The 23,659-nt window shown below is 52.6% G+C and overlaps 1 protein-coding gene across 1 annotated transcript in view; it reads right to left on the reverse strand.

Moving 5' to 3' along the window:
- Nucleotides 1-230: 230 nt before the first annotated feature.
- The window catches only part of ALPL (alkaline phosphatase, biomineralization associated), a 48,355-nt gene continuing 24,926 nt past the window's right edge, over nt 231-23,659 (reverse strand). Inside the window, 8 exon segments of the mRNA XM_077456002.1 lie at nt 231-863; nt 2,605-2,724; nt 4,713-4,904; nt 7,289-7,423; nt 9,570-9,639; nt 12,452-12,595; nt 14,723-14,898; nt 15,096-15,270. Coding sequence (XP_077312128.1) covers nt 592-863; nt 2,605-2,724; nt 4,713-4,904; nt 7,289-7,423; nt 9,570-9,639; nt 12,452-12,595; nt 14,723-14,898; nt 15,096-15,270 — 1,284 coding nt within the window. The 3' untranslated portion in view covers nt 231-591.

Raw genomic sequence — 23,659 nt, forward strand, 5'->3', positions numbered from 1 at the left:
CTCCTCCCCAGGCTGAGGAGCGAGAGTGGCCCAGAGTCGAGCCCCAGAGCCATGGGCGGCGGGGCAGAGTCAGGCTGAAGAGCGAGAGTGGCCCAGAGTCAAGCCCCAGAGCCATGGGCGGCGGGGCAGAGTCAGGCTGAGGAGCGAGATATGGAGTTGGCCATCCCCCGAGGAACATGCATATTGTACAGCAAATGCCAAGACTTCAGACAAACTACAATGAAGAAATGTTTACTTGGATGTTTTATGGAGTTTTTTTTTTATTTTTTCAGTCTTTATGTACAGTATGAGACGATTTTATTTTTTTATATCGGCAGATTTAAATCAAGAAAGCTGTTGAAATTTCGGCGGGACAGTCCGATCTGTCACCTTCGCATTAGCAGTCTATTTTCTTAGTGGTTTGTGGCCCTTTTGGCTGCAGACTGTCTTAATTTATAAATCCCACTTTAAGGGTCTTTTCCTGGCATGGCTCCCATTTGGACCTGCTGGTCTTCCAAGCTTGGACCCCACTATGACTTCTGTTGATTGGTGTGTAAGGAGAGTCAGGTAGCAGATCTTGCCGGGGGTGAGGTAGGACCGGCATGCCTTCGCTTAAAACAACCGGAGTGCAGCAAGGACTGATAAAGCGGAGGACACCATAGTGACTGAGGTCTTGAAGCTGTGGCCTGAGCTCCTGGAATTGCAGTGGTTCTGGTTCTGACCGATGCAGGAAGCGTAGGCCATGACGTGAGGTATATAATTCTGCTCATGGACGCCGTGCAGGAGATGAGCCATTGGCCCCTTGGCAAATATGGCAACGTCTTCTCCGCCGTGGGTTTCCATCTTCAGAGGAACAGCAGACTGAGCCTGGTAGTTGGGATGAGCTGCAAGACAAAGAAATGCACATATTGGCCAACCGTCTACAACAGGGGCCTCAACTTTCTAAACAAAGAGCCAGTTTACTATTCTTCCTACTTTAGAGGTGCCAGACTGTGGCCAGTGGGAGTAAAAAATGAGCTGTCAGTAACAAAACCCCATCATTGGTGTCGGTGGTAGGAATGGTGCCCCATCATTGGTGTCGGTGGTAGGAATGGTGCCCCATCATTGGGGTCGGTGGTAGGAATGGTGCCTCATCATTGGGGTCGGTGGTAGGAATGGTGCCCCATCATTGGGGTCGGTGGTAGGAATGGTGCCCCATCATTGGGGTCGGTGGTAGGAATGGTGCCCCATCATTGGGGTCGGTGGTAGGAATGGTGCCCCATCATTGGGGTCGGTGGTAGGAATGGTGCCCCATCATTGGGGTCGGTGGTAGGAATGGTGCCCCATCATTGGGGTCGGTGGTAGGAATGGTGCCCCATCATTGGGGTCGGTGGTAGGAATGGTGCCCCATCATTGGGGTCGGTGGTAGGAATGGTGCCCCATCATTGGGGTCGGTGGTAGGAATGGTGCCCCATCATTGGGGTCGGTGGGATGAATGGTGCCCCATCATTGGGGTCGGTGGGATGAATGGTGCCCCATCATTGGGGTCAGTGGGATGAATAGTGCCCCATCATTGGGGTCAGTGGGATGAATAGTGCCCAAAGAGCTGCAGTTGAAGACCACTGCATTGGAAGATGTAGGGTATCCTATAGGATGTTGAGACCCAGTCACCAATGTAGCTGTTCCAATGTGTTTAAAGTGGATGTAAACCCTTACAACCAACTTTGACCTACAGTTAAGCCCTAGATTAAGGCTTACCTGTAGGTCCAAGAAATATCTCCTAAACCTACACGGTTTAGGAGATATTTGCCGAAAGACAGGCACCGATGTCTACGGCAATATATCTACTGAGCACGCCGCGGTCAACGGCGATATGCCGCGAGTGGCGGCTCTCGTGCGCATGCACGGGAGTGATGTCATTGCGGCTTCGCCGAATGACAGCGGTGGAGCAGCGAGACCCACCGAGAAGATGAATGCGCCGGACTACAGGGGACAGCGGTGACTTCGCTGGCTCCTGTGTCAGGTAAGTGACTCATAATGGACTACGATGCGATGCGATGCACAGTAGTCCATTATGCTTTACCTTTGCAGGGAATGAAAGAGGAAGTAACACTCATCAGGGTTTACTTCCTCTTTAAAGCACTTCCAAATCTCACTCTCTGGCTCTATATGCTTGTTCAGGGCAGGGACTCCAAGTAGTGGAATGCTGTATCCCTGGTGTAGGTGGATGTTCTATTGAGGTGTAAAGATATGAGATGCTGAAGGGGACCTTCTAAACCTCTGAAAAGTGTTGATTTTATTTTTATTTTTTTAAATAAATTGAACTTCAAAATTGTAGAAGAGTGCCAAGTATTTTTAAAAACTCGGAAGCCAGGCGACTAGCCTTTTCAGGAGGTCTGCAGTGGTGGCTCCATGTCTTGGAATACCGCAGTTGACCAAGCACAGAGTTTTCCTGTTTGCAGCGGGTGAGTTCTGACATGTATGTAGTCGTGTAATCCTATCCATGAATGTGAGCTTGCCTCTTCTTTCTATGGGAATGTTGAAGGCCATGGAGATCAGAGCTTAGTTCCCTAAACCTGGTATGGTGGCCTTTTCCACCGGGTGATATCGGGGCGCTCCCTTCCAGGACTGCCTGGCTTTACTCACCGTAGTCCACCGTGGAGACGTTCTCCCTGCTTCCATCCACTAGTTTGTAGCCGGGGCCGTTCCCATACAGGATGGATGTGAAAGGTTTGTTGTCGATGTCGCTCAGTGCCGGAGCAATACCTGAAATAGACGGAAGTGACGGGTCGTTATTCATTCCCTGAAGATAACGATATGTGGTGCAGGATCTTTTTTGTACCAAAATTGTAAAGAAAGCCTGCTGTAAGGTGACACAATGGAGACGTTTTAGAAAATATTACACTTATTCTGATTGTAGCCGTATTAGTGCAATTATGATAGAGAAAATCTAGTACTGTCTGTGATACTTTTTTTTTTATTTGCACTAACATTCAATTTTTCAGGACAAGCTTTCGGGGTATGTCCCCTTCTTCAAGGTCCAAGCAGTACCGACTTACAAATTTTTAAGCAGAATGTAAAAACAAAACAAAAACAAAAAGAAAACACCTCTGAGGGAAAGGAGAGAGGGAAAAAAACACATACAAATCAATGGCAATAAAGATAACAGCAGAGTTAGTGAGATAAGCTATGAGCTGTGAGATATGCTATTCTTTTTGACACAAAAAATAATGGCCTGAATTTTAGATATAGGTTTCCTTACCCATTATACTAAAGTTTTACAACCCCCTCTGTGACTAGCACCCCCCCCCCCCCCATCCATTCCATAGCTCTCCCTCTGTCTTATCTCACTAACTGCTGTTATCTTTATTACCATTGATTTGTATGTGTTTTTTTGTTTTTCTTCTCTCCTTTCCCTCGGAGGTGTTTTTTTTTAATTTTATTTATTTTTGTTTTGTTTTTACATTCTGCTTAAAAAGACAGTAGAAAATATTACAATATGTTTCAATCGTGAGAGAAATATACAAGGGTGAGATGTTTCAATTGGCTAACCAGGGTATCCTCTCAGATAGATCTAGAAACTGAGTGGAGTACAAAGTTGGGACTTTATGCACTAGGAAGCCATTAGATTTTTTTTTTTTTCCTTTTTTGATATGTATAAAACACAATTTTAATACAAAATCTCATTTAAAAAGATCCAACATATCGTAAAATCAATGCAATCTAGGTTACAGTGAAGATTGGTTATTTCCATTGCTGCTTTTTGTGGGTCTACGCGTTTCATGGGACCACCTGCTTTGCGTTTGTGGCTATACGGTCTTATCGGATTGCTCTTTATTCCTGTCTGGCCTAATTCTCCGGGTTTTTCTTATGCTGAATATATGAGGTGGATAATTTCTCAATTATTTTGTTATTTTCCTTTTTTGTTTCTTTTTAGATTTTTTTTTTTTATTGATTTTTTTTTTGGTGTTTTGTGCAATCTGTCCTTAAAGTGGTTGTAAACCCTTACAACACACTTTGACCTACAGGTAAGCCTAGATTAAGGCCTAGATTAAGGCTTACCTGGAGGTCCAAGAAATATCTTCTAAACCTACACGGTTTAGGAGATATTTGCCGAAAGACAGGCACCATAGACAGCGGCGCACTGAGCGCGGCACCATCAACAACGAAGATGCTGTGCGTGGCGGCTCCCGTGTGCATGCGCGGGAGTGACGTCATCGTGGCTTCGCCAAATGACAGCGGCGGAGCAGCGAGACCCACTGAGAAGATGGATGCGGCGGACTACAGGGGACAGCAGTGACTTTGCTGGCTCCTGTGTCAGGTAAGTGACACATAATGGGCTCCTATGTGATGCGATGCGATGCATAGTAGTCCATTATGCTTTGCCTTTGCAGGGAATGAAAGAGGAAGTAACACCCATCAGGGTTTACTTCCTCTTTAAATAGCTACTACTGGTCCTGAGGAAGCGGGTGGTCTTGTGAAAAGTGTAAACCTGCAAAAGGGCATGTGACCGCAATGGGAATAACCAATCTTCACCGTAACGTGGAGATTGCATGGATTTATTTAAAAGATTCTGTTATTTTTTTATTTATTTTTTATTTAAAACAATGTTTCAAAAAAAGTTTTTTTTTTTTTTTATACCGATGGTATATTTGAAGTCCCAGCTTTTTACTTTACTAATTTTATTATAAAATGTTTAGTTTTTTTGCTTTAATTTTAACATTTAAAAAAAATAAATACATTTAGTAACTTGCCGAAAATGGAGTTTCCCCGATGGGTGTATCCTCCGAATGTGAAGACGTGGGAGTGGTCAGCGGTGACGACGGTCAGCGTGTCCTCGGTGGAGGTCATCTCCCCTGCCACACCAATTGCAATGTCCATCTGTATGGCCTCGTGTAGAGCCTGCTTGGCTTTTCCTTCATGGTGTCCGTGGTCTATACGTCCGCCTGATCAGCAGAGGAGCACAATCACGTTCAGAACATTTCTACTGGCAGTCCTCAGTGTTACTTGCCTCCTGACTATACCATGTAATAAATTCCTGGGGGGTATTAAGACCTTAAAAGATATTGGGGGGGGGGGGGTTAAGTTCTGCAACATAGTATATTCTGTTTTTCTTAATCTACATTTCATATTTGGTGGCTGACAATTTTTTTCCCCTCCTAAGCGATGCTCTGGGGTATCTGAGAGGTATACAATGGTCCGGTCAGGGGTGACTCCACACCTGTGGGGTTGGTGTGCTCGGATCTTGAGTCTAAGGCAGTCGTCTTCAAACTGCGGCTCTTGAGGCACTATTCCTCCTCCTGATACAAGACGCTATTCTGCCAACTAACCTCAATGGGCCACCATTTTTCCTGCTGACAGACAATGGAGCCCTATTCCTCTCAATGGTGCCGACAATAGGGCATTGTTCCCCCCCCCCCCCCCCCAATACCAAATGTGGCGATGGCGTTTGCTCTCACTGATGCCAGGAACATTTCCACTACCGCTGTCCAGTCCGGCCTCCCCATACAGTTTGAAAATTTTTGTTTAGAAAATTTGGAGACCCCTGGTCTAAGACTTTAGGTTGGAAGAGACTTCCAATCTGGGAGATTGCTACAAGATGCCTACTAATGCAAGTATTCCCTACATCGGGGGTGACAACTTTCCAAACAAAGGGCCACTTTACTGTCCTTCACTCTTAAGGAGGTGGCCGGACTGTAGCTGGTGGGAGTAGAAAATGTCTTGGCATCATTGGAAGTCAACCATGCCATAGGCTTGGTGGTCAGTAGGAATAAAAAAAAAATTGCATCGTTGGTGTCGGTGGGAGGAATAGTGCCCCATCGCTGGTGTCGGTGGGAGGAATAGTGCCCCATCGCTGGTGTCAGTGGGAGGAATAGTGCCCCATCGCTGGTGTCAGTGGGAGGAATGCTGCCCCATCGTTGGTGTCAGTGGGAGGAATGCTGCCCCATCATTGGTGTCAGTGGGAGGAATAGTGCCCCATCGCTGGTGTCGGTGGGAGGAATAGTGCCCCATCGCTGGTGTCGGTGGGAGGAATAGTGCCCCATCATTGGTGTCAGTGGGAGGAATAGTGCCCCATCATTGGTATCAGTGGGAGGAATAGTGCCCCATCATTGGTATCAGTGGGGGGAATAGTGCCCCGTCATTGGTGTCAGTGGGGGGAATAGTGCCCCGTCATTGGTGTCAGTGGGGGGAATAGTGCCCCGTCATTGGTGTCAGTGGGAGGAATAGTGCCCCGTCATTGGTGTCAGTGGGAGGAATAGTGCCCCGTCATTGGTGTCAGTGGGAGGAATAGTGCCCCATCATTGGTGTCAGTGGGAGGAATAGTGCCCCGTCATTGGTGTCAGTGGGAGGAATAGTGCCCCATCATTGGTGTCAGTGGGAGGAATAGTGCCCCATTGGCCACATAAACACAAGCAAAGGGCCTCATCCAGCCCTCGGGCTGCAATTTGGAGACCTCTGCTTTAAAATTGAGGCACCTGTGCCTGTCCTCCCACTTAGGAGGGTGGTGTTGAGTAACTGGAGGGAGAAGAACTTACCAGAAGGACCTTCTAGGTTCTCCTGCCTTGGGAAGTAATTGCCAAGATACCCCTTGCATCTATAGAGCCAATGTGAGTCTTTTTTATTTATTTTTTTAAGGCCAGCGTGGTCTGAGCTGGGACTGGGTGTGTTTTTTGTTCCTCGCCTGTCTTTCCACTCACTCCTGTCCTACAAATGACTGGTCCCAGAGCCATTCCCCGACACCCTGAGATAGAACGAGCCCTGGGGTGGACGGGCCTGGACACCAGGTGGAGTGGGACATCATGGTGGGGCATCTGAAGGTCACGCGCTCTGACCTTGGGATGGCGAGAACCACAAATGTCGTAAACTAGAAAAATTTGATTTCCTTTTTTTTTTTTTTTTCCCTTTGTCAAAATATGGAAGAAATGATGAAAGATGTTGCCTGGAGCAGCTTTTCTATATCCAGCGTGACACCAGCACAATATATGGGATCTGATGTGGACCTCTGTCTATAGGGTGTCTTTGTACAAACAAGAGCCGGGATTCTCCGCCCTCCTGGATTTCAAGAGTATTTAGAAAGGATTTACATCAGTCGGCATCTTCCTTTTGATATTTTGGTTTTCTCTTTGTTTGTGTCAAAGATTTAAGGAAACCGCCCAGAACACAAACCGTCTATATACCGTCTATATACCGTCTATATACCGCTCTCCCCTGTGTTGTGGGTAACAGGAATGCCGGCGCAGCATAGGTGTGCAGAGTGATTTATGGGAGCGTAGATCTTCACTCCCAGCTTTGTGACGGGTTTCCCAGACCTACGGGAGACGAAACTCACCCTCCACCAGGAGAAAGAATCCTTTGGGGTTTTTCTTTAGAATATTGATGGCCACCTTCACCATCTCCACCAGGGAGGGGTCTGTACTCTGGTTCCTGTCCAGTTCATACACCAGATCGCCGGGTTCAAAGAGACCTGGAGGAAGAAAGAGAAAATGTCTGAGCTCCTCGCAGGAAGTTCACGTTTAACATTTTCCAGCAGAGGGATAACTACAACCTTCAAGGGCTTGGTGCAAGAAAACACGAAGGCCCCATCCGGGGCCCTTTCCCACTGTTCCTGGGGCCCTTTCCCGCTGTTCCTGGGGCCCTTTCCCGCTGTTCCTGGGGCCCTTTCCCGCTGTTCCTGGGGCCCTTTCCCGCTGTTCCTGGGGCCCTTTCCCGCTGTTCCTGGGGCCCTTTCCCGCTGTTCCTGGGGCCCTTTCCAGCTGTTCCTGGGGCCCTTTCCCGCTGTTCCTGGGGCCCTTTCCCGCTGTTCCTGGGGCCCTTTCCCGCTGTTCCTGGGGCCCTTTCCCGCTGTTCCTGGGGCCCTTTCCCGCTGTTCCTGGGGCCCTTTCCCGCTGTTCCTGGGGCCCTTTCCCGCTGTTCCTGGGGCCCTTTCCCGCTGTTCCTGGGGCCCTTTCCCGCTGTTCCTGGGGCCCTTTCCCGCTGTTCCTGGGGCCCTTTCCCGCTGTTCCTGGGGCCCTTTCCCGCTGTTCCTGGGGCCCTTTCCCGCTGTTCCTGGGGCCCTTTCCCGCTGTTCCTGGGGCCCTTTCCCGCTGTTCCTGGGGCCCTTTCCCGCTGTTCCCGGGGCCCTTTCCCGCTGTTCCCGGGGCTCTTCATTACCATCCTGCAGAGGGACCATTTCACATGTTTTGCTGTGTCCTGGGGCACCCCCCGCAGTGGCGGAACACCAGGGCCTCGGTCTCAAGTGCAACCTTTGCAATCCTGGTAGTTCTACCAATAGTGTCTGTGTGTGTGTGTGTGTGTGTGTGTGTGTATATATATATATATATATATATGTATGTATGTATATGTATGTGTACGTACATACATATGTGTATATATGTGTGTGTGTGTGTGTGTATATAATATATATAAAAAAATATATATATATATTTTTTTTACCATTTTTATTTAGTACAATTTTTTTTCTATTTTGACTTTATTTATTTATTTTTTATTTATTTTTTTGGAGCCTCATTGGGGAGCTTTGAAATATCAGTGGTTAAAACAGACCTCTGATGTTTCACCTTTTTTGAGACAGAGAAAGGATACGGAGGCTACAGCCATCAATCTTCATCTCTGCAGCCTTAGCTATGAATAGAATGAATGGACAGGAATAGCTGTGTACAGAACTTCCTGTTCACAAACGAAAGCATAGTAAACCATTTACTATGCTTCAGTTATGAATGGAGCGTCAATGATTGGTTACGGACCACTGACACTGTTCATTCAGAAAAGGAAGGGGCCAGTAAATGACATATGTATTGGTACCTTCCCCGTTCTCCATCCTGACACATCTCCGCAGCTTCTGGTGGGAGAGGGTAGGGGGGAAGCTAACAAAGCTGTGGGGGGGGGGGGACAGGGGAGCACACAGAGGGAGGGACCAGGGGCAGCTTGAAATTGAACTGGATAGGAGGTGTGGCACATGGAAGAACTGGCCCCCCTCCATTTTCGTCCTGCGAGAGGAAGAGGAGAAGCAGGCTTTCAGTGGCTGCAGGATGAAAATGGTGGATCAGTTCTTTCATATGTTGCCCGTCCTATCCAGGTGTAGAACAAGGGAGCCGCCCGGGCCCTTTGGAGCGTGAGACCAGGTTGCCGTTGTGACCCCCCCCCCCTGTAGGTATGCCCTAGTTTTCCAGTATATTTGATTTTCAGGATGTATCTGTAGGCCCAGCCCTACAAACGCCCAACATTGCTGCAGACTTGCCAAATGTTCCTCGTGTTTTGGCAGAATTACATGATTGTGTAACTATTTTGTGACTGTGTGAATCTAGGTGTGTTTTGTTAACGTAACTGGAAGTATGAATGGGTACATTTGACGTGTCGCCATATACAGCAACTGTGTTCCTCAAAGGCCACCCCTGAGCTCCAGAGATCCTCAATAGCGGCAATGTCTACTTTAGAGGGGTCCAATTCCATGTCATTGAAGGCCACATCAGAATTCTGGTTGCCCTCATCAAAAGGCCAGTTGTATCTGTAAGAATAGATGTCCAGAGCACCCAATACCCCCCCCTCCCCCCCGGTTACATCCAATGTCGGGCCCATTTTAACACATTCCACAAAACGGTGACACAACTTACCCAGGACATAGTCAACTTCTTCTGGCTTCAGCCCCATCAGCTGATCTCTGTTCCATACGTAACGTGCAATCTGTGAATAGACAAAGGAGTGGGTCTGATACCGGTTTTGATTGGCACCTTTTTGACAAACCTGGTAACTCTTGTCTTTATAGGAGGTTGGTAGATGTCAGACCTGCATACCAGACTAGTTATAAACCAAATAAGCAAAGTTTGTGTATAAATTGGTGGGTTGAGGAACTGTGGGGGGGGGGGGGGTTTATCTTGCTTTATGTGCCCCATTCACTTATTCAGGCCAATATGAACCCCTCATTCCAACACTCAGCAGACCTGATTATTCTCTAAAGTGACCTCCTAGGGTTCCTCCAGAGGTTATGAGTTCTTCAGCTGATGGCTGGTTGACCATCTGTTGGTGCCTGCATGGTTCTGGGTCCAGTGGCACTTGGCATAGTCAACCGCATGACATCAATGATCCTTTTAGGTGTGTAAGGATGGGATTCTGACAGACCACTTTAAAAGGGGTATTCTTTCCCCTGACCAGCAATGTAGGACACTTTCCCAATAAACCCCGGGGGATTTACTTCTGTAGAGGTTCCCAGAGACCTCAAGTTCAGAGGCTGATCTAAAGCCCTGGACCATGAGAGGTTTGAAAGGCAGGGCTGGACTGGGACAGAAATTTGGCCCTGGACTTCATCCAGACCGGCCCACTTACATTTTGAGTGTCCCACCACCAGCCCCCTTACATCAGAGTGTCCCATCACCGGCCCCCTTACGTCAGAGTGTCCCATCACCGGCCCCCTTACGTCAGAGTGTCCCATCACCGGCCCCCTTACGTCAGAGTGTCCCATCACCGGCCCCCTTACGTCAGAGTGTCCCATCACCGGCCCCCTTACGTCAGAGTGTCCCATCACCGGCCCCCTTGCGTCAGAGTGTCCCATCACCGGCCCCCTTGCGTCAGAGTGTCCCATCACCGGCCCCCTTGCGTCAGAGTGTCCCATCACCGGCCCCCTTGCGTCAGAGTGTCCCATCACCGGCCCACTTGCGTCAGAGTGTCCCATCACCGGCCCCCTTGCGTCAGAGTGTCCCATCACCGGCCCCCTTGCGTCAGAGTGTCCCATCACCGGCCCCCTTGCGTCAGAGTGTCCCATCACCGGCCCCCTTGCGTCAGAGTGTCCCATCACCGGCCCCCTTGCGTCAGAGTGTCCCATCACCGGCCCCCTTGCGTCAGAGTGTCCCATCACCGGCCCCCTTGCGTCAGAGTGTCCCATCACCGGCCCCCTTGCGTCAGAGTGTCCCATCACCGGCCCCCTTGCGTCAGAGTGTCCCATCACCGGCCCCCTTGCGTCAGAGTGTCCCATCACCGGCCCCCTTGCGTCAGAGTGTCCCATCACCGGCCCCCTTGCGTCAGAGTGTCCCATCACCGGCCCCCTTGCGTCAGAGTGTCCCATCACCGGCCCCCTTGCGTCAGAGTGTCCCATCACCGGCCCCCTTGCGTCAGAGTGTCCCATCACCGGCCCCCTTGCGTCAGAGTGTCCCATCACCGGCCCCCTTGCGTCAGAGTGTCCCATCACCGGCCCCCTTGCGTCAGAGTGTCCCATCACCGGCCCCCTTGCGTCAGAGTGTCCCATCACCGGCCCCCTTGCGTCAGAGTGTCCCATCACCGGCCCCCTTGCGTCAGAGTGTCCCATCACCGGCCCCCTTGCGTCAGAGTGTCCCATCACCGGCCCCCTTGCGTCAGAGTGTCCCATCACCGGCCCCCTTGCGTCAGAGTGTCCCATCACCGGCCCCCTTGCGTCAGAGTGTCCCATCACCGGCCCCCTTGCGTCAGAGTGTCCCATCACCGGCCCCCTTGCGTCAGAGTGTCCCATCACCGGCCCCCTTGCGTCAGAGTGTCCCATCACCGGCCCCCTTGCGTCAGAGTGTCCCATCACCGGCCCCCTTGCGTCAGAGTGTCCCATCACCGGCCCCCTTGCGTCAGAGTGTCCCATCACCGGCCCCCTTGCATCAGAGTGTCCCATCACCGGCCCCCTTGCATCAGAGTGGCCCATCACCAGCCCCCTTGCATCAGAGTGGCCCACTGAGCCATCGGCCCACCGGGAAACTCCCGATAGTCCCAATGACCAGTACATGCCTGTTGAAAGGTGATATATAAAATTGTGTATATGTATGTGTAATATAAAAACTAAAATTATATATGCCAGTGATTCCCATCTAGCTGCCATGTTGCAGTCTGTGGGTCTTAAGTGGTCCTCCTATGGCCATAATGAGAAATGACACTTCCTTGCCTACATGGAGACACGTGACGGTCACTGGCAAAACTGCCTGACCTAAACTCAAAAGCTAAACCTCCTGGTATGTTGGACTTCTTTTGTCTCCAGCTGGCCGGTGACGTTCCTGCTGATTTCTGAAATACTCCTCACGTGGTTTTTCCTGCTCTCGTAGCCAGGCAGGATCACAGGAAGTTTCCAGGCTTTCCATGTCCGCAGTATGGAGAATTGGAGTCTGTGGCTTGCCGGATTCCTCTGGCAACCTGCTGGGTACAAGGCGTTCTCTGGCGGGGATAATGTATAATGGCTAGGCCAAAAAGCAATACAACTCTCCGGCCACACAAGACTAACCTTTCCTGTATGTTGTCTGCAGGGCTGAAGATGATCGGGGTGACCAACAACTAGATGGAGCCTAGACCGGACAAAGAATCGCTATCTGCTGTATTTGAAACTGGTAAGAACGTGACCTGGTGGCTGATTAATGTAGACTAGCTGGTAAGGTTTATAGCTCACTATAGGGCTGTAGAAGGAGTTACTGGAAACTGCATTGATTTTTGACCTGGAGGCCTACCGTGGTCATTTCCACCTTTTTTAAATACGAAGTGGGACTCAACTCACCTTATTACGTGGCTTATTTTCCAGCCAGATCTTGGTCAGGTTTAGCCCATCCAGCCTTGTCCCATTTGCCTTCTCCTCTTTGGGGTACTCGATATCGGGAGTGTTTTTAGGGAACATGTATTTTCTTCCCCCTCCCATGATGACCTAAAACGGGAGAAACTTCAGTGCTGAGAAAACATGATTGTCCTCCTGGAGATCTAACTGAATTTATTCTCTTCTAGTGAAGCTCGCCCTCTTCAAGCTCCGGTTCCATTCTGCAACTCCGAAAAATGTAAGTAACCAACACAACAGTAAAGGTGTCTGTCAATCTTTTCAGTGGTAAAGTGATATTCAGATCTCTAGGTCACATTATCCTGCCGGTATTACTGGGGCTTGGAAGATGATGGCACAAACCATATGCCACCAATGACACTATTTTGGTTAATTGGTTATGGACTCCTTTCATGTGATTGTAGGTGAAAACCTGGGATTTCTTCACTTTTGCCAAACTTGTGACTTATTAATGTCAGTATTTATCAGACAAGGGTGGAAGGGGTTGATGGACTGAAGAGATCAGTTGGCTAATGGAACAGCTACCTAAAGGGCAAGTTGGGGTTCCCGTGTGTAGTGGAGGGGCCGGTTGAGGTTCCCGGGCCGGTTGGGGTTCCCGTGTGTGTGGTGGAGGGGCCGGTTGGGGGTTCCCGTGTGTGTGTGGTGGAGGGGCCGGTTGGGGGTTCCCGTGTGTGTGGTGGAGGGACCAGTTGGGGGTTCCCGTGTGTGTGTGTGTGTGTGTGTGTGTGTGTGTGTGTGTGTTTGTGTGTGGTGGAGGGGCCGGTTGGGGGTTCCCGTGTGTGTGTGGTGGAGGGGCCGGTTGGGGGTTCCCGTGTGTGTGTGGTGGAGGGGCCGGTTGGGGGTTCCCGTGTGTGTGTGGTGGAGGGGCCGGTTGGGGTTCCCGTGTGTGTGGCGGAGGGGCCGGTTGGGGTTCCCGTGTGTGTGGCGGAGGGGCCGGTTGGGGGTTCCCGTGTGTGTGGCGGAGGGGCCGGTTGGGGGTTCCCGTGTGTGTGGCGGAGGGGCCGGTTGGGGGTTCCCGTGTGTGTGGCGGAGGGGCCGGTTGGGGGTTCCCGTGTGTGTGGCGGAGGGGCCGGTTGGGGGTTCCCGTGTGTGTGGCGGAGGGGCCGGTTGGGGGTTCCCGTGTGTGTGTGGCGGAGGGGCCGGTTGGGGGTTCCCGTGTGTGTGTGGCGGAGGGGCCGGTTGGGGGTTCCCGTGTGTGTGTGGCGGAGGGGCCGGTTGGGGGTTCCCGTGTGTGTGTGGCGGAGGGGCCGGTTGGGGGTTCCCGTGTGTGTGTGGCGGAGGGGCCGGTTGGGGGTTCCCGTGTGTGTGTGGCGGAGGGGCCGGTTGGGGGTTCCCGTGTGTGTGTGGCGGAGGGGCCGGTTGGGGGTTCCCGTGTGTGTGTGGCGGAGGGGCCGGTTGGGGGTTCCCGTGTGTGTGTGGCGGAGGGGCCGGTTGGGGGTTCCCGTGTGTGTGTGGCGGAGGGGCCGGTTGGGGGTTCCCGTGTGTGTGTGGCGGAGGGGCCGGTTGGGGGTTCCCGTGTGTGTGGCGGAGGGGCCGGTTGGGGGTTCCCGTGTGTGTGGCGGAGGGGCCGGTTGGGGGTTCCCGTGTGTGTGGCGGAGGGGCCGGTTGGGGGTTCCCGTGTGTGTGGCGGAGGGGCCGGTTGGGGGTTCCCGTGTGTGTGGCGGAGGGGCCGGTTGGGGGTTCCCGTGTGTGTGGCGGAGGGGCCGGTTGGGGGTTCCCGTGTGTGTGGCGGAGGGGCCGGTTGGGGGTTCCCGTGTGTGTGGCGGAGGGGCCGGTTGGGGGTTCCCGTGTGTGTAGTGGAGGGGCCGGTTGGGGGTTCCCGTGTGTGTGGTGGAGGGGCCGGTTGGGATTCATGACTGTGGAGGGGCCAGTTGGGTCATATATTGGTCAGTAGTGGAGGGAACTCTTTCCACTACTGGTCATCTGGGCTATTTTGCGGAAGAGCCAGGTGTCCGTAAAGTTAGTTAACCATTTTAGATCTATGGCATTAGATTGGAACTATGGGTGCTTAAAAGAAAAAGTGGTGTTAGAGCTTCTGGCAATGCCAGGGAACATGGTATAGTGCTGTTATAGGGTAGAGGATGAAGATAAAATGTCAGTGGTATCTGGTGTGTCAAGGAGATCATTTAACGTGGCAGTTAAAATGAAGCAGAATTTAGGCCCTCAAAAGGGTCCCCAGTAGTCTCCAATCACCACTGGCCACAGAATGTCTATTCTCACCTCTATATCTTCAATATTGTGCATGAGCTGCCAGGCGATGTCCTTGCACCCTTCTTTCACGGCTTCTTTGGGCATCTCGTTATCCGAAAACCAGTCTCTATTGACGCAGTGGGCGTAGGCGGCACTGGGGGTTGCATGGTTCACCCTGGTGGTGGTCACCACTCCAACAGATTTCCCTGGTAGAGGAATTGAATAAATGTGAGTCTATGGAATCTCCTCCATAACCTGGCGGGTGGTTTGATGATAATGGAGCAGATGAGATTTATTTCCACTGCCAATTGGGACGGTTAAAGGTGAAATCTAATCTACGGCACTGACCTCCGGGAGGAGTTCACCTCTGCGTTCAGTATTGGGTCTGTTTGCCACGTCTTACCTGCATCTTTGGCCCACTTTAGGATGGAGGCCACTTCATTGCCCTTAGTGGTGTTGCATTGACCCCTCACCGATGCCGCGTTCACACCAACTGTCCCCTCGTTGGCTTTCACACCACACAAGTAGGCTGTGGCGGTACCGGCGCTGTCGGCAACCTGAGCGTTCGTGTTGTACGTCTGCAAGAAAGAGACAGGTTTACGTTCACCTCTTGTCTTCACACACATACCAGGTTTTCTGGCTATCCTTCACTTTATCAAAGAGATTGTATCTTCAGTGTAGATACCTTTCTGATGGAGGACATTGAGGGAGGCCATTGCCTGACTCGCATGCTGATTCCCGAGCAGTGAAGCGGCCGCTCTGCATCGCTGAACGGGGACCACCCTGGAAGGTGTGTGCACCTTGTAGGTCTGTCATTGCTGTCTCTTGCTCCTGAAAAAATCTAGTTCCCTGGCTGTTGAGTTCAGTGACCTCGAAGCTTTGAGCCAATAACCCAGAATAGGCATGTACAACATAAGTTGGTTTCACTGGCTGCATGCTTGCGCAGGTCAGCAATGCTCAAAGTATTGTCCACAGGAATCGACATGAGAGCCAGGAAATTGGCATTTTCCTCGAGTAGCCCATGTGGTTTTTTTTTTTTTTTTTTGTGCAATATGTTTTTATTAGGCAAATTTTAGAATTGCAGTCCAGCAAGGTGCTTTAAGTATTCCAGGAAAGCTTTTCGAATGTTACAAATTGGAAAATGACAATAAATCTCCCTAAATACCGGAAGTCCATAACAACAGAATCATAATAAGTCCACTAATTGTCAGGAGTATGAATCCTTAAAGAAGCAGTAATCGGCATGGATTCATGAAGAATCGTTCTTGCCAAGCCAAGATATTAACCTTCTATGAGGAGGCGAGCTGCCATCTGGATAAAGGAAGGCCCGTAGACGTGGTGTATCTAGATAAAGGAAGGCCCGTAGACGTGATGTATCTAGATAAAGGAAGGCCCGTAGATGTGGTGTATCTAGATAAAGGAAGGCCCGTAGATGTGGTGTATCTAGATAAAGGAAGGCCCGTAGACGTGGTGTCTCTAGATAAAGGAAGGCCTGTAGACGTGGTGTATCTAGATAAAGAAAGGCCCGTAGACGTGGTGTATCTAGATAAAGGAAGGCCCGTAGACGTGGTGTATCTAGATAAAGGAAGGCCCGTAGACGTGGTGTATCTAGATAAAGAAAGGCCCGTAGATGTGGTGTATCTAGATAAAGGAAGGTCCATAGACGTGGTGTATCTAGATAAAGGAAGGCCCGTAGACATGGTGTATCTAGATAAAGAAAGGCCCGTAGACGTGGTGTATCTAGATAAAGGCCCGTAGACGTGGTGTATCTAGATAAAGGGCCGTAGACGTGGTGTATCTAGATAAAGGGCCGTAGATGTGGTGTATCTAGATAAAGGCCCGTAGACGTGGTGTATCTAGATAAAGGCCCGTAGACGTGGTGTATCTAGATAAAGGCCCGTAGACGTGGTGTATCTAGATAAAGGCCCGTAGACGTGGTGTATCTAGATAAAGGCCCGTAGACGTGGTGTATCTAGATAAAGGCCCGTAGACGTGGTGTATCTAGATAAAGGCCCGTAGACGTGGTGTATCTAGATAAAGGCCCGTAGACGTGGTGTATCTAGATAAAGGCCCGTAGACGTGGTGTATCTAGATAAAGGCCCGTAGACGTGGTGTATCTAGATAAAGGCCCGTAGACGTGGTGTATCTAGATAAAGGCCCGTAGACGTGGTGTATCTAGATAAAGGCCCGTAGACGCGGTGTATCTAGATAAAGGCCCGTAGACGTGGTGTATCTAGATAAAGGCCCGTAGACGTGGTGTATCTAGATAAAGGCCCGTAGACGTGGTGTATCTAGATAAAGGCCCGTAGACGTGGTGTATCTAGATAAAGGAAGGCCCGTAGACGTGGTGTATCTAGATAAAGGAAGGCCCGTAGACGTGGTGTATCTAGATAAAGGAAGGCCCGTAGACGTGGTGTATCTAGATAAAGGAAGGCCCGTAGACGTGGTGTATCTAGATAAAGGCCCGTAGACGTGGTGTATCTAGATAAAGGCCCGTAGACGTGGTGTATCTAGATAAAGGCCCGTAGATGTGGTGTATCTAGATAAAGGAAGGCCCGTAGACATGGTGTATCTAGATAAAGGAAGGCCCGTAGACGTGGTGTATTTGGATTTTGCAAAAACATTTGACACAGTTCCCCATAAACGTTTACAGTGCAAAATAAGGTTGGTTGGCATGGACCATGCAATCTATAGACTGGGGGGAGGGGAACCTCTGGGGGGATCTAGGGTGGAGAAGGACCTGGGGGGGAGAACCTCTGGGGGGATCTAGGATGGAGAAGGACCTGGGGGGAGGGGATCTAGGATGGAGAAGGACCTGGGGGGAGGGGAACCTCTGGGGGGATCTAGGATGGAGAAGGACCTGGGGGGGAGAACCTCTGGGGGGGATCTAGGATGGAGAAGGACCTGGGGGGAGGGGAACCTCTGGGGGGGATCTAGGATGGAGAAGGACCTGGGGGGAGAACCTCTGGGGGGATCTAGGATGGAGAAGGACCTAGGGGGGAGAACCTCTGGGGGGATCTAGGATGGAGAAGGACCTGGGGGGAGAACCTCTGGGGGGGATCTGGGGTGGAGAAGGACCTGGGGGGGAGAACCTCTGGGGGGATCTAGGATGGAGAAGGACCTGGGGGGAGAACCTCTGGGGGGGATCTAGGGTGGAGAAGGACCTGGGGGGAGAACCTCTGGGGGGGATCTAGGGTGGAGAAGGACCTGGGGGGAGAACCTCTGGGGGGATCTAGGATGGAGAAGGACCTGGGGGGAGGGGAACCTCTGGGGGGGGATCTAGGATGGAGAAGGACCTGGGGGGAGAACCTCTGGGGGGATCTAGGATGGAGAAGGACCTGGGGGGGAGAACCTCTGGGGGGATCTAGGATGGAGAAGGACCTGGGGGGAGAACCTCTGGGGGGGATCTAGGGTGGAGAAGGACCTGAGAGGGAGAACCTCTGGGGGGATCTAGGATGGAGAAGGACCTGGGGGGAGAACCTCTGGGGGGGATCTAGGGTGGAGAAGGACCTGGGGGGGAGAACCTCTGGGGGGGATCTAGGGTGGAGAAGGACCTGGGGGGAGGGGAACCTCTGGGGGGATCTAGGGTGGAGAAGGACCTGGGGGGGAGAACCTCTGGGGGGATCTAGGATGGAGAAGGACCTGGGGGGAGAACCTCTGGGGGGGATCTAGGGTGGAGAAGGACCTGGGGGGGAGAACCTCTGGGGGGGATCTAGGGTGGAGAAGGACCTGGGGGGAGGGGAACCTCTGGGGGGGATCTAGGATGGAGAAGGACCTGGGGGGAGAACCTCTGGGGGGGATCTAGGATGGAGAAGGACCTGGGGGGAGGGGAACCTCTGGGGGGGATCTAGGATGGAGAAGGACCTGGGGGGAGAACCTCTGGGGGGATCTAGGATGGAGAAGGACCTGGGGGGAGAACCTCTGGGGGGGATCTAGGGTGGAGAAGGACCTGGGAGGGAGAACCTCTGGGGGGATCTAGGATGGAGAAGGACCTGGGGGGAGAACCTCTGGGGGGATCTAGGGTGGAGAAGGACCTGGGGGGGAGAACCTCTGGGGGGGATCTAGGGTGGAGAAGGACCTGGGGGGAGGGGAACCTCTGGGGGGATCTAGGGTGGAGAAGGACCTGGGGGGGAGAACCTCTGGGGGGATCTAGGATGGAGAAGGACCTGGGGGGAGGGGAACCTCTGGGGGGGATCTAGGATGGAGAAGGACCTGGGGGGAGAACCTCTGGGGGGGATCTAGGGTGGAGAAGGACCTGGGGGGGAGAACCTCTGGGGGGGATCTAGGGTGGAGAAGGACCTGGGGGGGAGAACCTCTGGGGGGATCTAGGATGGAGAAGGACCTGGGGGGAGGGGAACCTCTGGGGGGGATCTAGGATGGAGAAGGACCTGGGGGGAGGGGAAACTCTGGGGGGGATCTAGGATGGAGAAGGACCTGGGGGGAGAACCTCTGGGGGGGATCTAGGATGGAGAAGGACCTGGGGGGAGAACCTCTGGGGGGATCTAGGATGGAGAAGGACCTGGGGGGAGAACCTCTGGGGGGATCTAGGGTGGAGAAGGACCTGGGGGGAGAACCTCTGGGGGATCTAGGATGGAGAAGGACCTGGGGGGAGAACCTCTGGGGGGGATCTAGGATGGAGAAGGACCTGGGGGGAGGGAGAACCTCTGGGGGGGATCTAGGGTGGAGAAGGATCTGGGGGTCCTAGTAGATGATGGGCTCAGCAATGCCAAGCTGCTGCTAACAAAGCAAACAGAATATTGGCATTAGAAAGGGGATCAGCGCAGTGACGGCTGCAACGTCCTGGCTCAGCTGTCGCTGTACCTCCCACGTGAGAGGTGGGAGCCGCAGACAGATTATTATTTTGGTAAAATTACATGTGACCTCCATGACTTCTCGTGCTACGGGTTATAATGGGAGTGTAGATAAGAATTCTCTGCAGGAGCCACCGATGGGTTAATCTCCCATGGGGGGGGGGGGGGGCTCTGTCATCTGTCCGCCACCTTTTTTTGTTACAAGAAGCTTTATTATTGGATGGCAACAAAAATGCAAACTGCATGTATTGGAGGAGTATCAAAATGGTGCAGAGTTATAAAAGAGAACGAATCTGGGTCCACAATCGGCAGATCCAAGTCCGGGAGCACTGTGTGTGTAAACTGATAATCCAGAGGGGAAAAACCCAGAAGGTAAATAGGAATCACTCCGAGGGGCAGTAAGTGAAACTTCCCAACCAGTGAGTCGGCCAATCTGAAAAAGACACTCAGACAACCGGCCGCGAATGTACAAAAAAAAGAAAGGAACTTGCGTCCTCCTGGGGCCAAAGTGGTTCTGAAGGCTCGAGGTTTTTTACCGTCATGCGTGGTGCAGCGCCCCCTAATGCTTACCTGAGGCCCATCTCCATCCACCAATGTGCATGAGTGCCTCGGCTCTCTGGGGACTCTCCCTCCTCATTGGCTAAGACAGCAGAGGGAGCCATCGGCTTCTGCTGCTGTCAATCACAGCTACTGAGCCAATGAGAAGAGCGAGGGGGTGGGGCCAAGCTGCAGCTCCGTGTCTGAGTGGACATGCAGAGCAGTGGCTCAGGAGTGAGCCTACTCCAGATGCCCCCACAGAAAGCAGTTTGCTCTAGAGGGGCAGGAGGGCCCACGGGGGACCCCGAGAAGGAGGATTGGGGCCGCTCTGTACAAATCCATTACAGAGACGGTAAGTGCGCCGTGCTTGTTTACATTGAATTAATATCCAAGTCTTGCAGCACCTACAATCAGATTGATCAGACAAACGGCAGACTTTTCTGGACTGGTGTATGTTGGCTCCTGTGTATGCTTTGTACGGGGCTGCGGCAGATGTTGGCACCATACGCCTGTTCTATTACAGGTGATGCTGCAGGTGTTTGCTGTGCAGATATTTGTAGTCCTGATTATTACTTGCAGCAGACGAGTCGGGAATTGGCGGCAGTCGCTGTGCTCGGCGGGCTGTAATTCCGCGTCCTCGCTCTGCGCCGTGTTTGCTTCTCGGCGGAGTAAATACTTTGTAATTTTAGGTTTTATTACAAGAGATCAACTTTGTTGTGTAAAGAAAGCCGGCGCGTATTTATCGCACATGACCTCAGCCGGGAACCGCAGGCTGACACTGGAAACTTTCCCTGGGACCAGCAGAAACCCTTACTGGAAACTTATAAAGCGGCTGTGTGTTCTGGGAGAAGAGGATTCTGGGAGCCGTCTGGTGGTTTCCTGACCAGCCATGGTTGGGATCGGGACAGGAATGTAGTGGTCCACCAGAGGAGACTCTGGGATACCCAGAGAAAGGGAAGATCCACACTGAGGGCCACGTGACCCGGTGATTGGGGGGAGAAATATTCCCAGATCAATCCCTGGGCTTAGACCGGGCTTCACTCGCTGCTTCCCCCCCCCTCGGGGTCAGGGCTGCTTCCCCCCCCCCTCGGGGTCAGGGCTGCTTCCCCCCCCCCTCGGGGTCAGGGCTGCTTCCCCCCCCCTCGGGGTCAGGGCTGCTTCCCCCCCCCTCGGGGTCAGGGCTGCTTCCCCCCCCTCGGGGTCAGGGCTGCTTCCCCCCCCCTCGGGGTCAGGGCTGCTTCCCCCCCCCTCGGGGTCAGGGCTGCTTCCCCCCCCCTCGGGGTCAGGGCTGCTTCCCCCCCCCCTCGGGGTCAGGGCTGCTTCCCCCCCCCCTCGGGGTCAGGGCTGCTCTTCCCCCCCCCCCCCCCCTCAGGGTCAGGGCTGCTCTTCCCCCCCCCCCCCCCCTCGGGGTCAGGGCTGCTCTTCCCCCCCCCCCCCCCCCCCTCGGGGTCAGGGCTGCTCTTCCCCCCCCCCCCCCTCGGGGTCAGGGCTGCTTTCCCTCCCCCCCTCGGGGTCAGGGCTGCTCTTCCCCCCCCCCCCCCCTCGGGGTCAGGGCTGCTTTCCCTCCCCCCCTCGGGGTCAGGGCTGCTTTTCCCTCCCCCCCGTCGGGGTCAGGGCTGCTCTTCCCTCCCCCCCGTCGGGGTCAGGGCTGCTCTTCCCTCCCCCCCGTCGGGGTCAGGGCTGCTCTTCCCTCCCCCCCGTCGGGGTCAGGGCTGCTCTTCCCTCCCCCCCGTCGGGGTCAGGGGTGCTCTTCCCTCCCCCCCCTCGGGGTCAGGGCTGCTCTTCCCTCCCCCCCCTCGGGGTCAGGGGTGCTCTCTCCCCCCCCCCTCGGGGTCAGGGGTGCTCTCTCCCCCCCCCCCTCGGGGTCAGGGGTGCTCTCTCCCCCCCCCCCTCGGGGTCAGGGGTGCTCTCTCCCCCCCCCCTCGGGGTCAGGGCTGCTCTTGATTCCCCCCCCCCTCCCCCCTCGGGGTCAGGGCTGCACTCACCCCCGGTCCACCCAGACCACCAATCCAAACTCATTGCAGGCCTAGAGTGGATGGTCTGGTTTATGGAAGGTTGTTTTACAGAAGACATGAGACTGATGTGACCGTGGGGGAGGGGATATTGGAGTGTAAGCTCCTCTGGTAAAGACTTCATTAGTCATGAGAAATGTAAGCTCCTCTGTACAGAGACTGATGTGACTGTGGGGGAGGGGACATTAGAGTGTAAGCTCCTCTGTACAGAGACTGATGTGACTGTGGGGGGAGGGGACATTAGAGTGTAAGCTCCTCTGTACAGAGACTGATGTGACTGTGTGGGGGAGGGGACATTAGAGTGTAAGCTCCTCTGTACAGAGACTGATGTGACTGTGGGGGGAGGGGACATTAGAGTGTAAGCTCCTCTGTACAGAGACTGATGTGACCGTGGGGGAGGGGATATTGGAGTGTAAGCTCCTCTGGTAAAGACTTCATTAGTCATGAGAAATGTAAGCTCCTCTGTACAGAGACTGATGTGACTGTGGGGGAGGGGACATTAGAGTGTAAGCTCCTCTGTACAGAGACTGATGTGACTGTGGGGGGAGGGGACATTAGAGTGTAAGCTCCTCTGTACAGAGACTGATGTGACTGTGTGGGGGAGGGGACATTAGAGTGTAAGCTCCTCTGTACAGAGACTGATGTGACTGTGGGGGGAGGGGACATTAGAGTGTAAGCTCCTCTGTACAGAGACTGATGTGACTGTGGGGGGAGGGGACATTAGAGTGTAAGCTCCTCTGTACAGAGACTGATGTGACTGTGTGGGGGAGGGGACATTAGAGTGTAAGCTCCTCTGTACAGAGACTGATGTGACTGTGGGGGGGGGACATTAGAGTGTAAGCTCCTCTGTACAGAGACTGATGTGACTGTGGGGGAGGGGACATTAGAGTGTAAGCTCCTCTGTACAGAGACTGATGTGACTGTGGGGGGGGGGGACATTAGAGTGTAAGCTCCTCTGTACAGAGACTGATGTGACTGTGGGGGAGGGGACATTAGAGTGTAAGCTCCTCTGTACAGAGACTGATGTGATTGGCTCATTGATCTCTGTACAGCGCCCTGGTATATGTCAGAGCTCTATTGTTTCGGCACACAAAGTTGGACATTTTAATAGAAACTGTCGGAAAGCACTTGTAATGTGATTTGTTGGGGGAAGACCACATAGAACACGTCTTCTAACAACAATGTTCCCTTTAATTCTTTCCGTGTTTTTACATCTGTTGCCGTGTAATGATTACAGTGGAGCTTAATTGGAGGCTTTCAACCAAAACCTGAAACTTTCATCTTTTTTTTTTTTTTTTTTTTAATCTCCTTCATCCCCCCCCTCCCCCTCCTTGCTTTTTTCTTAGTTGGACACTTTGTGCCCTTTTTTTTTTTTTTTCCCCCCCCCAAAGAATTAGTCTAAAAGTTTTGTCTTGTAACTCTTTATGACTGTTTTCTGCTGCAAATGACGCAGCTGTGTGTCCGGTCTGACCGATGCGCCCGGAACGCGTTGTTCTTGGGGCATCCTGATCACAAGCAGCTCATCGCTGCTAAACAACCTGACCTCTTTAATGTATCTGAGGAAGGTAATGTGCCAATGGCTACCAGCTAACATACATCGAATGAAG

The sequence above is a fragment of the Lithobates pipiens genome, unplaced genomic scaffold (genome assembly GCF_037356315.1).
Source record: "Lithobates pipiens isolate NorthernLeopardFrog02 unplaced genomic scaffold, aLitPip1_a1.2 Scaffold_27, whole genome shotgun sequence".
Classification (NCBI taxonomy): Eukaryota; Metazoa; Chordata; class Amphibia; order Anura; family Ranidae; genus Lithobates; species Lithobates pipiens.